The 14,051-nt window shown below is 38.7% G+C and overlaps 4 protein-coding genes across 6 annotated transcripts; 1 reads left to right on the top strand and 3 right to left on the bottom strand.

Annotated features, from left to right (window-relative positions):
* Positions 1-114: 114 nt before the first annotated feature.
* Positions 115-1,886, top strand: uqcrb (ubiquinol-cytochrome c reductase binding protein). The gene is made up of 4 exons (XM_067500864.1): positions 115-254; positions 1,107-1,175; positions 1,320-1,486; positions 1,683-1,886. Exons 1-4 carry the CDS (start codon positions 236-238, stop codon positions 1,758-1,760), a joined length of 333 nt encoding a protein of 110 aa, XP_067356965.1. The 5' UTR covers positions 115-235; the 3' UTR covers positions 1,761-1,886.
* Positions 1,500-5,110, bottom strand: lrrc14b (leucine rich repeat containing 14B). Its single transcript, XM_067500782.1, has 3 exons — positions 4,834-5,110; positions 4,000-4,628; positions 1,500-3,557 (listed from the first exon to the last, which is right to left on the bottom strand). Exons 1-3 carry the CDS (start codon positions 5,107-5,109, stop codon positions 2,879-2,881), a joined length of 1,584 nt encoding a protein of 527 aa, XP_067356883.1. The 5' UTR covers position 5,110; the 3' UTR covers positions 1,500-2,878.
* A 96-nt stretch (positions 5,111-5,206) lies between these two features.
* Positions 5,207-11,039, bottom strand: LOC137125409 (naked cuticle-like protein 3). 3 transcript variants are annotated; one of them, XM_067500851.1, is made up of 10 exons: positions 10,880-11,039; positions 10,763-10,789; positions 10,591-10,667; positions 8,219-8,273; positions 7,763-7,854; positions 7,053-7,148; positions 6,838-6,973; positions 6,553-6,696; positions 6,176-6,444; positions 5,207-5,338 (listed from the first exon to the last, which is right to left on the bottom strand). In XM_067500851.1, exons 1-10 carry the CDS (start codon positions 10,902-10,904, stop codon positions 5,297-5,299), a joined length of 963 nt encoding a protein of 320 aa, XP_067356952.1. In that variant the 5' UTR covers positions 10,905-11,039; the 3' UTR covers positions 5,207-5,296. The 3 variants fall into 3 exon arrangements, with proteins under 3 accessions (XP_067356952.1, XP_067356943.1, XP_067356935.1); XM_067500834.1 differs by lacking the exon at positions 5,207-5,338 and having other exon boundaries at positions 5,759-6,444; positions 10,880-11,038; XM_067500842.1 differs by lacking the exons at positions 5,207-5,338; positions 10,763-10,789 and having other exon boundaries at positions 5,757-6,444; positions 10,880-11,037.
* An 835-nt stretch (positions 11,040-11,874) lies between these two features.
* Positions 11,875-13,895, bottom strand: gatad1 (GATA zinc finger domain containing 1). Its single transcript, XM_067500741.1, has 5 exons — positions 13,429-13,895; positions 12,928-13,050; positions 12,737-12,796; positions 12,351-12,534; positions 11,875-12,241 (listed from the first exon to the last, which is right to left on the bottom strand). Exons 1-5 carry the CDS (start codon positions 13,606-13,608, stop codon positions 12,051-12,053), a joined length of 738 nt encoding a protein of 245 aa, XP_067356842.1. The 5' UTR covers positions 13,609-13,895; the 3' UTR covers positions 11,875-12,050.
* Between the last annotated feature and the right edge of the window lie 156 nt (positions 13,896-14,051).

Here is a 14,051-nt window from a genome sequence, read left to right as displayed (position 1 = left end):
CTTGCTTAATGGCAAAAAACCGATTCAACTTAATTACCTGTTATATAAAAGTCTGGTCACTTCTATGTGAACCACATGTTTTGTTCAATAAAATATGAGCATAATTTTTTTTCCTTTTATTTTTTCAATCATTCACGATTTTTTTAAAGCCGTAAATATGACGCATATTTTCACATTTTCCCTTTGACTTTTATGCTCCTTACCCATAATACACCGCGGTCACCACTGTGGAAACATGGCGTCGAGGGCACCAGGTAAGTGAACATAAATTATTTTCTGACGCTTTCAGTATTAAATTAACACATTATAGATCGTGTTGTAGTAGAACGACGTGCTACATGTTATATTGTAACCCACAATAATGTGTCGTGTTCGTTTTGTTTGCAGTTTTGGCGCATTTGACTTGTGTGTCCTCTAGTGTCCCCGTGCTAACAGATGCTAAGGGTGCCGAACAGCTAACTACAGCTTAGCCTTAGCCGGTGGAGCTAATCACAGTAAAATAAATATTTAGCTAAATTACAACCAGACATACTTTCTGCTGTCCTCTTGGTGATTAACGTTTCTGCGTGCTTTACCAAGCATCGTGCTTGGATAGATTGTTCTTAGGCTATAACATATACACCTAAATATCATATGGTAACGTGGTCCTAAATATCTTAGCTTTATGTCAGGTGAACAGGTTGTCTGCTGTTTGTCAGCCAGCGTTTAATGTGTTCAAGACAAGTCTTCAACGGGTGTGATTTGAAAGTCACAGCGCCGTTAGTACCATAATATATTTCATGTATACTCAATATATTGCTATTGTTGTACAATACGAGGTGGAGGTCGGCCTTGGTTCTGTCATGACATTATCAGACGAGTTACAAAACAACTTGTATATTGTTAATTCTATTAGTCCAATTGATTCCAGCCACAGGGTCGCTAGATAAATTTGAGAGAAAAAACAAGTTCTATGCAAAAAAGCTTTTTTTTTTTTTTAAATTGTGGCAACCATTCCAGTTCCTCCCCATATCTGGTAATACATTTTTAAATGGGCTCCTTTTTTAAAATCAAGTCTATGCAGCTTGACTGACCCTGTCCATTTGTCCTCCTCAATGTGTTCACAGCACAGACGGGCAGACTTCTGCTTGGATTCAGCAAATGGTACTACAATTTATGTGGCTTCAACAAGTTTGGTAAGGCCAAAGAATGTGTAGGTCAATGCTGTCAGTTTTGTGGCAACACCTTGACAAGGCTACAAATAAAAAAAACATAAATGTAGAGAGAAAATGTCATTGTGTGGGATGACTAAAGCATTTTATGTGCGTTTTCTGTGTCAGGGTTAATGCGCGATGACACAATCTATGAGGATTCAGAAGTGAAAGAGGCCCTGAGGAGGCTCCCAGAAAAAGTATACAATGACCGGATGTTCAGGATCAAAAGAGCCTTGGATCTTTCCATGAGGCAACAAATCCTTCCTAAAGACCAGTGGACAAAATATGAAGAGGTAGATCTATCTATTTAAAGTCAGAGGAGGGATTTAAACATGTTTTGTATTGTTACCCCATGTAATGCTATGTTGTTTTAAATAGCACAAGAATAACCTATTTACAGTTTATAATAGAATTTTCAAATTGCCCAGATTATCCAAAAACAGTTTCACTTGCTAACTTTATATCTTTTTGATAATCTTTTACTTTCAGGATGATCAGTACCTGACACCATATCTGGAGGAAGTGATCCGTGAGAAGAAAGAAAGAGAGGAGTGGATGAAGAAATAAATGGATCCAGATCAAAGCTTTGAATCCTCATCTGTAGTCGGTGAATAGTTGTCGCCTGGTGTAGTATTTAACATGAAATGTAACCTATGTAAGACAGTGATCATTAAAGAAATGTACATTTTGGAACATGTTCAGTGTCACTTTTTATGCATTGGATACTATGCTATTTAAAGATGTTATTTATTGGTATGACACTATAAAACAACCATTTGTACACTTACAATGGAATTTGCAAAATACGGATTTGTGCAGTTTAGAAATCCTGCTATACAATATTTAGAAAAGAATATACAGTAGATGTAACAGTAAATAAAGTGCATTCAGAAAGTTTTCAGATCCTTTTTTCAAATTTTAATGTCTCAGCCTAATACTACAATCATTAAAATTCATTTTTATTTTGTCATAAATCTACACTCAGTACCATATAATGACAAAGTGAAAACAGAATTTTAAAATGGCTTTCTTTACTTAAAAGTATTTAGACCCTTTTCAACAACACTTGAAATTAAGCTTGGCTGCCTCCCATTTCACTTGATTGTTGCTGAGATGTTTCTACACCTTGACTGGAGTCCACATGTGGCAAATTAAATTTATTGGATTTGCACTTTGCCATCTATAACAAAAACAATTAATGAGTTGTAGTTTCAGACTTCAACATAACACAACTTAAGTAAAAGGGGTCTGAAAACTTTCTTAATGCACTGCAATTATGGGTAGCGGTATATTGGGCAGATGTCAGGTATCTACAATGACAACTTCAGTAGCTGCATCTATTTGTACATCACATCTGTTTGGCTTTTGGGTAATGGGTAGAAAATAGGATCCCTTGTTAAAATAGTACATACCTGGGTTTAGTGTTTTTATAAAATAATAAAAACTACAGTCAAACAAACTGAGCGTTCAGTGAAGCAAATACTAGTTATTATAGTTGACTGAGCTGACTATACCTACACTTTATTTGAATGAAATACAGCTTAATATTGTCCAAACACATCTTTAAAAGGCAAGAAATTTACTCTTAAGTTTTGAAATCAGCTCTGTTTTACACAAACGTGAGATTCATGTCTAAAGTCTGAGTTCATGACTCTTTTTTTAGTCCACTCATTCCCCACTAATCCTCAATTTTCTTTCTGTGCCTGTGATCTCCTGTTGTCTACATCAGTAACAGTACCAATAAAGTTCCCAATGACACTTCTGAAAGATTGCAGCATTGACACTCCCAGCTCATTGCTGGTTTCATTAATATCAGGATCATAGGCCCCCATGAGAGGGGTGCACACATCTACACTACCCCTCCCAGCTCCTTCCAGGATGCCTGTTAACTGGTGCCTGACCTCCTGAAACAATTCCTTGTTGTAATGCAGTAGGACTGAATCTTGAAGAGGATAAGTGACATCCTCAGAGTAACACTCACGAGGGACTGGTGCCTCTATGTACCGCAACTTAGGAAAACCTGCAGAAAGCATAGAAAATAACCTCCGTAGGGCTGCAGAGGTTAGAGGGTTTCCCAGGAGCTTGAGCTCCTCCAGTTTCTGACAGCCAGCCAGAGCATTAGTAAAGGCATCCATGTGCCCCTCCTCTATGTTGCATTCTTCAACGGCCAAGCTGACCAATGTGGCAGAGCAACGATTAAGCAGTTTATGAAAAGCATTAGAGAAAGAGCTGAAGATGTCATGTCCGCTGATGTCCAGGCGGATCAGGGCCTCGCTGTGGAGGCTGTTAGATAAGTAGGTCATGTCTACGCGGTTCAGGGAACAATTAGCCAACTCCAAACACTGAAGTGGAGTGTTGAGGGGACTAGGGAAAATAAGACAAGTATAAAGAAATTCATCGGTGATGGACAACAGGTAAACAGTACCAGAAAAAACTGCCTGGTTTTGCATCAGAACTTACAGTAAATTTTAGATTTATGAAAACCATTTAGGAACTGGTCAATTTCTGGTATATTTTCCTCATCAACCCTAAAACAGTTTGAAGTTTGTTCTCTGGTTTTATGTCAACAATTTTACTAAGAAAATACCAAAGCTCAGAGAGCCTTAAAGCTGAACTGTGGTGTGATTCTGGTTAAAGGTGATTGCTGAGGGCTATGTTAAAGTTCTTGATGCTGGAGTGTTGTTATAAAGTGCACATATCACATATCAGTCATCAGTGTTAATTACTCACAAGGTGTCCTTTTTTTATTAACATAAATCTACAAACAAGGACATCTTGCTTGCTTTATCTCTCCATCTTTACTCACTTTAGTAGTCTGCGCAGGTGTCCAGTGAGTGTGGAGAAACCAACATAAAGCTCAGTGAGGCTGCTCAGCTGTGCTAGCAGATTGCCAATGGTGGCCAGCAGGTCAACATCATCAGAGCCCAGCCTCCTAACGTCCAGTGCCCCGGCTGGTAGGGTTAGAGATTGTAATTTGGGGAATTCCACCCTGGATAGGAGCACCTCCAGGTGTGTGGCCTCCAGGGGAACATTGTGGACCACCTCCAACTTTGTGATGGACTCGGGCTTTGCTAGTCGGAGAACATAAAAGAGCTGCTTGAGAGTTAGGGAGTCAGCCCGAAAACTAACAAATCGAAGCTTCAGTGGACAGTTGCGAAGGAGCACAAAGGCCTGAGCAACCAGCTCATAGTTGCGGTTTGTGACAAAGCCATTCAGACGAACATCAATAGATGTTTCAAAGGCGGACCGGGACACATCACTGGCTTGCATGGCCACCATGATCTCATAGCACATTTGGGCCAGGAGTTTGGTTCTTGCCCATCGGCCCAGGGTGGACTGGCAAGGGCAGGCTTGATGCTCGATGTCCTTAAGGGCCCTCAGGTCCACTATATGCAGGTTCTTGGCATATGTTTCTGGAGGAGACAGTACGTAATCCTTGAAAACAAGAGAAAATATTGTAAAGTCTTCACACATTTATCTAATGAACTTGTACCAATTGAATGCCACATAAAATTCAAGCAGTTGAGTTTAAGCCAATAGGCCACAAATATATGAAGTGATAATCATGGCAGAAAAATGCAGTCATATCATTAACGTGTGATTTGGCATAATCGTGTTTTGTGTAAGACCATTTAAGTACCTTTAAGCCAGTCAGAATTGCCTCCAGACAAAGGCGGCAGGTGCAGCAGGTGAGGTCAAGCTGACAGTCAACTGTCTTTCCCAGGAGCCTTTGTAGGTTAAGTTCACTAAGAGGCCATGTCTGCACCAACGCATGCAGCAGAGTAGCCTGCTCATGAAGGTAAGAGGCCTTGAAAAGAAGTGGGTAGAGGTTAAAAGGCACACAGCTGAGGTTAGCGAGAGCGCTTGAACCCGTCTTGACAAAGCACTCAGCAGCAAGGAATCGCAGTGACGTCATGTTTCCAAGTTTTATCCCGTGTTGTTGCACCAACAGATGTTTCTTAGCTGCTGTCAAACAGCTCTGTGTCAGTGTGTTTTGCCTCCTCTGTGTCAGCTGATTTGTTGATATCCTGCTGTCTGTCTGGCAGTGGTAAGGCAAGGACAAGGCATGGGGGCCTCGTGGTATGCAATGGGGCTGAAGTTATTTATGGAAACGGCTGTCTCACGTGTTTTGGCAGGCGTGGTGTCTATTTGCAATGTTTGCCAAAGAGATAAGTAGAAACAACATTTTAATGTCGCTGGGAAACTTTTCACAACCAACAACACCTCTTTGTGAAGCCTAAACTACACACGAGCTGAAAAGACTGAGAGAAAAAGACTTTACAGCAATGTAATTTCCTCTGAATGTGTTGCTAATATTATATAAATGCACTCACTAACAAAAACTTTGTGTTTTTCCTGTTTAACAAGAAATATAACTGATTTATTGTCAGTAAATAAAGATTTGTTCAAATCAAACCCATATTTTGTCTTAAACCTAAATGTTGCCATGTCAGAATAAACATATATATAGTGTTTTATTATGTACATAATATATACATTACTTTTTACATGCTTTTAATATGTAATTATAGTTAAATTTCATATTCTATGTCATCATACAAGCAATATATAACATTACACTGTGCACATTTACATATTATACATACATAATATTATAACTTAAGTGGTAAACTACCTGAGAAACTGTCAATTTAAAGCGCTATAAAAAAGACAACAATGACTACAATGAACTGATCTTTCAGGACGTAAAGTGTATCATCTAATAGGACTGTGTTCACATTAGTTCTTCACCATGATTCCACCCCTATCTCATTGCAGGTGGATCATCCGTACCAGTACTTCTCACTTGCACTGATAAAATGCATTTATGAGAGATGATAGTGGTGATGGTGATGGTGCTCGTGATAGTGATTGTGCTCGTGTCTCTGGACCAATGGGACAGTACAAGAAAGCTGAAGACCAGAAAATACTTCCCTGTCTTTCCTTGGTGTGGGTTTAATGTGTGAGGCAGCATCCTGTACCCTTGAGCGAAGCCTCTTGCTTCGGGAACCGTGGAGCACAGTATGTGCTGGAGGGTGAGATTTTGTCAGATGGCACCATGAAGCAGGGTGCTTGCAGGTCTTTCCGTCTCTTCTGCTTCTGTCATTCCTCACTGATGTGGACTTACTGCTTAGGGAATAAAGGATAGAGTTTTTGGGACACTCAGGTGCCATGCAGTTTTTTGTTGCTACCACTGTGTGGTGCTGAAATGCAGAGTGAGCAAGGTGTCTAGGTTCCTGGGAGGGTGGTTCTAAAAAAAAGGAAAAATTATTATGATTTTTTTTTTTCAATTAAAAAAATACAGTTAAAATACCAAAGTGCTTAGTAAACAGTAACAGTAATTGAGGAGTTTCAATACCTGTGTTGTCAAACTTGGAATTATAGTTTTCAATGCCAGCCAGATCCAGATAGTGGTTTCTGCGCTCTATATTTTCATCCACACAGTACAGTTTTCTTGCTTTACTTCCCACCTTCTGAGATGTACTCTTCTCCCTCTCTGTTGCTGTTTTTTATTGTCAAAATTAGTCATTAATCACATTAGTTTAAGACCCACTCTTCTGAAATGGGTACCAGCTTTTAATCGCTGACATTTCATATATATTGAATGCGGGTTGTTAAAACCAGAGTAAAAATATAAATTTACATGTTTGTGAGATCTTGTCTGGGGAAGCTGTCGCAGTTACTTCTAACTTGACCTTTAGTGCTTTGAGCCCAGCGTAAGGCTGCTTCATTGATGCCTCTAAAGCCTCATACATGGAGTGTATCAGCCTAGACATGTCCTGCAAAAACACACAGACACAGTGAGCAGAGATACTTTAAATTTTAATAATTTGAACAATAAACAAAAAAGCAAGCTACCTCTTTTGCGACCTTGCCCCTGTTGTCAAAATTATACAGAGTGAAGACCCACTCCTGCCGAGAGTACTCCTCAGGCCCCATGCAACACTCTGTGACCTGTATGTGCACATATTGTCAGAATATCATTGCATCTGAAATATATATTAAAAGGAATAGTTAGAGTGGTTGGAAAAAGTTTTGTTTTCTTTTTCTTTGCTCAGAGTGAGATAAGAACATCTCAATACAGAGCACATCAAGAGCTCACTAACTGACTAACTGTCATATCTTTTATCTGCTGTGTAGTTTTGGTTTTGTGGGGGTTGTGTCTGGGACTATTTCTTGGCCGTACAGAAGTTTAGGTCTTTATGCTAAGCTCAGCTAATTGTCTTCTATATATCCAGTGTAAATACAAGACTGGTACTAATGTTCTCATTCAACTCACAGCAAGAAAGAAAATACTATTTCCTTAAATGTAAAACTGTTCCTTTAATTTCACTGAAACCAACTACAATCATTTGCATGTTGCACTTGTTGGCTGACCCACAGGACCATTACATCTACAAAGTGGAACTTTTAAAAAACATTGTTGATAAGTGTCAAAAGGGGAACTTTGCAAAGAGTGTCGTAGAAATTTAAAAAACCTATCTCACAGTCAAAATTCCTTTAACTAAACAGATACACTGGAATCATACCCATCTGTCCCACTCCACAACATGGAGGTTTACACTTACAGCAGCATGTTTTTTCTTCTTTTTTTTCTGTTTATTGACCTGGATATATGTGCTTTTGTCCGTGTCAGGTGTCTTCTTGGGTGGCACAACCACTGATCAACATAAAAAGCTGAATGTCATCATTTGTTCACAGCACAATCACAGTTTTAGTTTAGCTATAATCACTTCTGTGTTAACATGCTGTGAATTTGTGAAGAATTTATTCCTTGTCAGAGACTTTGTTTCCAATGAATGTTTGCTAGCAGAGAGGAAACATAAAGCTAAAACCATACATTCAAAGGCTGTTACTTTCCCACACAAACCTAAAACACATCATTCCACAATTTCATTTGTTTTCTCCTGGGAAAACAAAGGGGTATTGCATGCTAAAGAAAAAGTATCAAAACTTTGAATTAAACCCTTTTGATACATAGAAAGTGAACAACGTCTGTGAGATTGACTTAATTTTACACTCACCATTGTGGTTGCAGTTATGGTCTGACCCGTTTTCCCTTAATTCAACACACAAGTTCTGCGAAAAATGGGACAAAGATGTTAACAAAAAGAGCGCACATCTAAGAGAGGAAAAGAAGGGAGGAAGCAATTAAGTGATTTTCATGCCCTTTGAGGGCTGAGATTGATCTCCAGATCTGAGCAAAGCTGAACAATCTTTGAGCTTCTGTGGTCTTGTGTACATCTTTCCAGAAGGCTGTCACACACTCCACCTTGGTTAAAAGCAACACAGTCATTCCCTACATGAAGTGGGGCTGTGAATCCTGGAATTTTCCTACAAACATTACAACATAAAAAGGAGTGTAAACGAAACCGCTAGGCAGCAAAGGAGCAAGAGTAGGATGAAAGACTTAAATCCCCTCTGTTAACTGTTGACATCCTGAGCTTTCCTTCCTAATCACATGTAACTGATGCATGCAAGAGCTTTTATTAGGTCTCCTAAATGTTAAATACTAGATCTACAAAAAAACTGAATTTGTCAGGATGTTAGCATGCACTTAAATAGCCAGGCTAATACTGTAATGAAACATTGCAAGAAATAGCATACTTTAATTCAGTATTGCTACTTATTGTTCACCTTCCTCATATTTGATAAAAAAAAATTATCAGGAACCATGTAATCATAATAAAACTTCTACATATACAGTATATTATGTCTTTTTAGGGGGGGAAGTCCTAGCATTACCAATATAAGAGAGGGCTAGATGCATAACAATTCATCACTAATGTCACACTGATCCCCAAGCCGACGCAGGTGAGCAACAAAAGGGAAGATAAGATAAGTACACACCCTCAAATAGCCAGATAACCCAGAAAATATATGACAATCTTGCTAAATGTTACACTAAATGCTGGCAGAATGTAACAGAATAAGATGTCTTTGCCATTCGCAGTTTACAGCAGGGGTGTCATGGAGTATGGAAAATCTAATCGCAGGAAGTGCTCTACCATTAACAAGTACAGACACTCCACCACAGCCCTTTAAACCACTTGGCAGAGACTTCCAAACTGTAGACGTCCCAGAATTTTTATCTAGCATGTTACAAATGTAACACTTTATAATGCTCGAAACAGCAAAACTGGTGATCGCTCACACCAAATCTTGTGACTTTAGCAGCTGTGCTGGAGAATGAGACATCGAGAAAAAATTGAAAACAGCATGGTGATGGTTAACTGTATTTCACTTGAGATTAGTTAATAAGTGATTTTGCTGTTCCTACAAGAAACAGTGTCATTTTTGAAACAGCATAAAACCATTTTCGCCACAAATTTGGTTACACTAATGAAATTAATGTGTTAATCGTTTTCAGGAGACTATGCCACAGCAACCAGTATTCCATGAATAAAATATAATGCAGAATAAAATATAATATGACTAGTTCTCAGTATTCCAGCCCCCAATATGTCTGCTTCATTACTTTCAACAGTCAACATGTGATGACATTTACGCAATCCACCAGCCACCTTTCTCTACCCTTCATCATCCACAGCTCCTAACACTGCAGCCCCCACCCTCACAGTATGTCTGGCTGTGAAAGGTAAGCAGTACCAGATGTGGAGAATTTTTTCAGTTTAGTCCTGAATAAAGAGCCTGCTGTTTGGAGGGGGGTGGCCGTGTTGCACTTCACAGACTTGGAAGTCTCTTTATAGAGATGGAGGAGGAAGGGCGGCAGAATAAATATACGACTACCTCCAAACATCGTTTATGACTCTCGGATGTGATGTGAGCAAATACTGCCCGTCCCAAAGAAATATTTTCAACTCAGATAAAGCTGACGCCACTGCAAAAACAAGGCTTTTCCTGTTTGTGTTGCTTGTGTTGTTGTGTCGTGTTTTTTTATTCCTTTTTTAAATTCCATTTATTCCAACGTTTATGGGTTTAAAGTACAACTCTGATGCATTAATGTGGACATTCTGCATGAGAGACCTGTCTTCAGATAGACATTTTCCTAAAAGAAATTCAACATTTGACATCCTGTCTACTTGGAGTTTTGATTTAGATAAAGAAGGTCCTTAAACCCTCCTTCATGTTTGTAATATCTCCTGAGCTGCAGAGACTAAATAAACCGAATGATTATTTCCAAATATCTAACTTCTGGATGTAATTAGCATGTGACCAGTGCCAGATGCTTTTTTTGTTTGTTTTTTATGCTGTAATCCATCAACACAAGATCATTAGAGTGTCAAAAGAAAAGTATTGTCAGATCTTCACTTATTTGCTTAAAAATAGTCAGTACTCCCAGGGTTCAAATATCCTTGGTTATTATTAAGTATTTAAAAACATACTTTTCATTTCCAGTTTCATAATTTATTACTATAAATTCAAATAATCCTACCTCTGTCACTTTGCTTTTGTGCCTGTGGATGGGCTCCAGTCTGTGACAGGTCACCACATTGAAACCCAAACTACCTCCTGCAGAACATAAAAACATTTGTGCATTTATTTACACCAACACATGAAAATAGCCTACAACCACAGGTACATAGAGTCACTGACTAATGTGTTACCTTCAGGACTCTGTCTGCCTTTCAAAGCTGTCCCCAAAAAAATGACACAGAAATCAATACTAGTGAGAAGCTGCGGTGTTTCACTCAAAAACAAACTAATTACAGGAAACAGCTCACCATGTCTAGACTGGAATTTGCCCATAATCCTTCCTGCTCATTTGGTCAAGAAATGCTTATAATGTCCAATAACATTTGAAAAGAACCCTGACATTAGTGAAACATCCATTTCCTCACAGAAGCATCAGGAGACTTTCGCGCAGATGTGGTGGGGCTCAAAAATTTGATTATCCAAGAGTTCAGAAGCAGAGCGAGAGCCTTCCCTCCTCTGTACTTCCTTCTTCCTGTCTGTCCTCAGCTTATTGTTAGGACACAGCTGTCTTCGATTTATTGTTGTAGAACGTAGTGCATGACTTAGCTCCATATTAGACAAGTATAGTTTTGATTGTAACAAGATAAAACAATGAGTTATAAACTTATATGAGTTTGTACTGACTTGACTTAGATTTTTGCTTGCCTTGTACCTCACTTGTAAGTCGCTTTGTATAAAAGTGTCTGCTAAATGACTAAATGTAAATGTGTGTACACACCATTTTCTAGTAACCATTTAGAATCTATCACTATCTTCAGTTGGATGATGAAAATTTTTATCACGGTATGAATTATATTAATATGTACTCAGGATTCCAATATTGATAATATATTACAAACACCCTGTATCACAGAGCCATCAAAGGAGTCTGACACTTGATGCCAAAACTCAGCTGCAAATTTGAGGAAGCTGGAAAAACAAACACTTTAAATCTGCTGTTTGCAGGCTTTTTAGAAATACATAACAGCTGTTTACTGTTTATCTATTATTTATACAATACTAACAAAACTTTATAATTGCCATATTTAGTCTTGGGCCAACTTTATTCCTAAAATGTAACATTTTTGAAATAAAAAAAAAAACAACTTTGTTTAATAACCCAATTCAGGACTTCTGCTCACAAAATAATTTATGTTAGTTTATGCAAACTGAAATAAATTAAGTAACCAACAAGCATCAAAATGTGTGAATGTGCAAAACAGTTCCTTTATTACTAAATACAAAAGTTATATTCTACTGTTGCAGCAGTGCAAGCAATTTATTTAAAATGTTGTTACACATGGTTTTCATGTATCAATTACAGCTTGTCCTCAATCAGAAATAATGGCTATGGGTAAAAAGCAAATGTTTGTCCATTATATTACAAAAATGTACAAGTGTCTGTATAAAAGTGACAGAGTAAGTCCACATTACAGTCTCCTAACTGCTGCCACCCACTGACTCTTTGACAGTGAGAGCTGGTCTGGGTCCTATATGGGTCCAGATGTAGCCTTTCTCTGGTCGGATGGGGATTATGGGAAATGGAGAGCTCCGTGACTTGAAATATTCAGAGGGAGCATGACACACAAACTCTAAGTACTCCATCTTTCTCGGCAGATCCTCCTCTGGACCTTTAAAGGAAGAAAATCAAAACAAAAAAACTGTCATGACAAACCACCTCGAGAATCAGCTGCCATTTTATTTCCCTTTTTGCAAAAACTGTGATTTCTCATTGCTCACCAACAATGTATGTGCTGGGATCAAACTGGTCCTTTGGGCTGGCCTGGGTGGGGATTAACCAAGTCAGTGCCGCACTCTTTTCACAGTACTGGTCTTGCACAAAGCCCCTAATCTGAGCATAGTACGGCTTCCTGTCCTCTTCATCTATTACTTTGATCACATCTCCTGTCTGGTAGTACACACCCTATGGGTACAAAGAGAAGGGCTGAGGATAACTGTGGTCTGAGCCCTTGACTCACATTATCGCAACCTAAAGGAAATGTAGTGGTCTTTATAATTATATGGAGAAATCCTAAAGTCAAATCAGAAATTACAATAAATGGGTATATGAGAACATCATGAGTTATAATTAACACTAAAGAGAAAGATTACACTATGGATAATACCTTATGAAATACAGACTCCGATGTTATGATTGTTGCAACAGATTCTGGTGCTTTGATTGGCTGAGAAGAGAGATCAAACACACACACACACACACACACACACACACACAGGTCAAATACATACAATTATAACACACTGCTATAACAGAAGAAGCATAAAAATTTGCTATTGAAATCCATCTCCAACTTACATTTTTCAGTTTGAATATGTGTCTTCTTCCTTTTCCTTTTGTCGAGACTTTTTTCTCAGATGCAGGAGCTTTGTACTTGGTGCTCCTTAGCCTGGCGGACCTTCGGTGGATCTCCTGCTTGGACTGTTTTAGGTATTTATTCAGTCTCCATTCATCACAATTTACACGCTACTGCTTTTTTAATACAAAGTGTCTGTTGTCTCAGACACAGTTTTTAATTTGTTTGTCTTTTAACTTTTTATGATCATTTCCTTTAACGTTTTCATCAATTGGTAAAACTCACATATTCGCATTACTTGCTCTCTTGAGACCAGACTACACCTCAGTGACACAAATTGAGCTTCAATGCTTTGAATTAAAAAAACATATCCCAAATTAAGTCACCAGAAGGGCAATCTTGTGTTTTCTTATTTATTGTATATAAGGCATCTCTAGCATTTCTTCAAGTCATTGTCACCATGCTGTTTAGCTTGATCAAATTCATCTTAGAACATAACTGACCTGCTTCCCTCCGCCATTGCTAGGCTGGGTGTTGGATGACATGGAAGGTCCTGATGCTCCGCCGCCGCTGTTCTTTCCTGTGCAGTTGTTACAGAGGATTTCCCCCTGGTTTCCCTTCTTCCACATCGAGGAAGATATCGTCTTGCAGACAGCGCAGCACGGTTTCAAACCGAGCGGCATCGTAATGATCAGAAAACGACGCCAGGGTACGACGAAATAAACAATGAGATGAAGATGCTCGGTATCAAGCTGGTGTGACTACCGCAAATGACACTTAGACATATATTTATTGCGTGCAACAGTTAAACTTTATAAAGCTAGCGAACACAATATATTACACAGGATAATAACTAATAGACGAGGTAGAAATCTGGATTGTTTGTTGGACCAAATCATCGCCATTGTAGCGCCACCGTTTCTTCTTCTACGTTGGCGTCTGACATTCGTTCTTCTTTTTGGTTAAAACTCAAAGAAATACTTAAGTCTAGCGCCTCAACTGGACTGGAGAGCACTGCGCCACAATTGGATGTAACGAATTATTGTTTTATTTCTAGTAGGAATTTTTTGAAGATATGCGCCTTATTAATTTTTACGTGCTACAGTTTTGGCTTGTAGCTAGGCAG

Source organism: Channa argus, chromosome 1 (genome assembly GCF_033026475.1).
Source record: "Channa argus isolate prfri chromosome 1, Channa argus male v1.0, whole genome shotgun sequence".
Classification (NCBI taxonomy): Eukaryota; Metazoa; Chordata; class Actinopteri; order Anabantiformes; family Channidae; genus Channa; species Channa argus.
The sequence above is the reverse complement of the archived record's forward strand: the minus strand, read 5'-3'. Positions and strand labels throughout refer to the sequence as shown.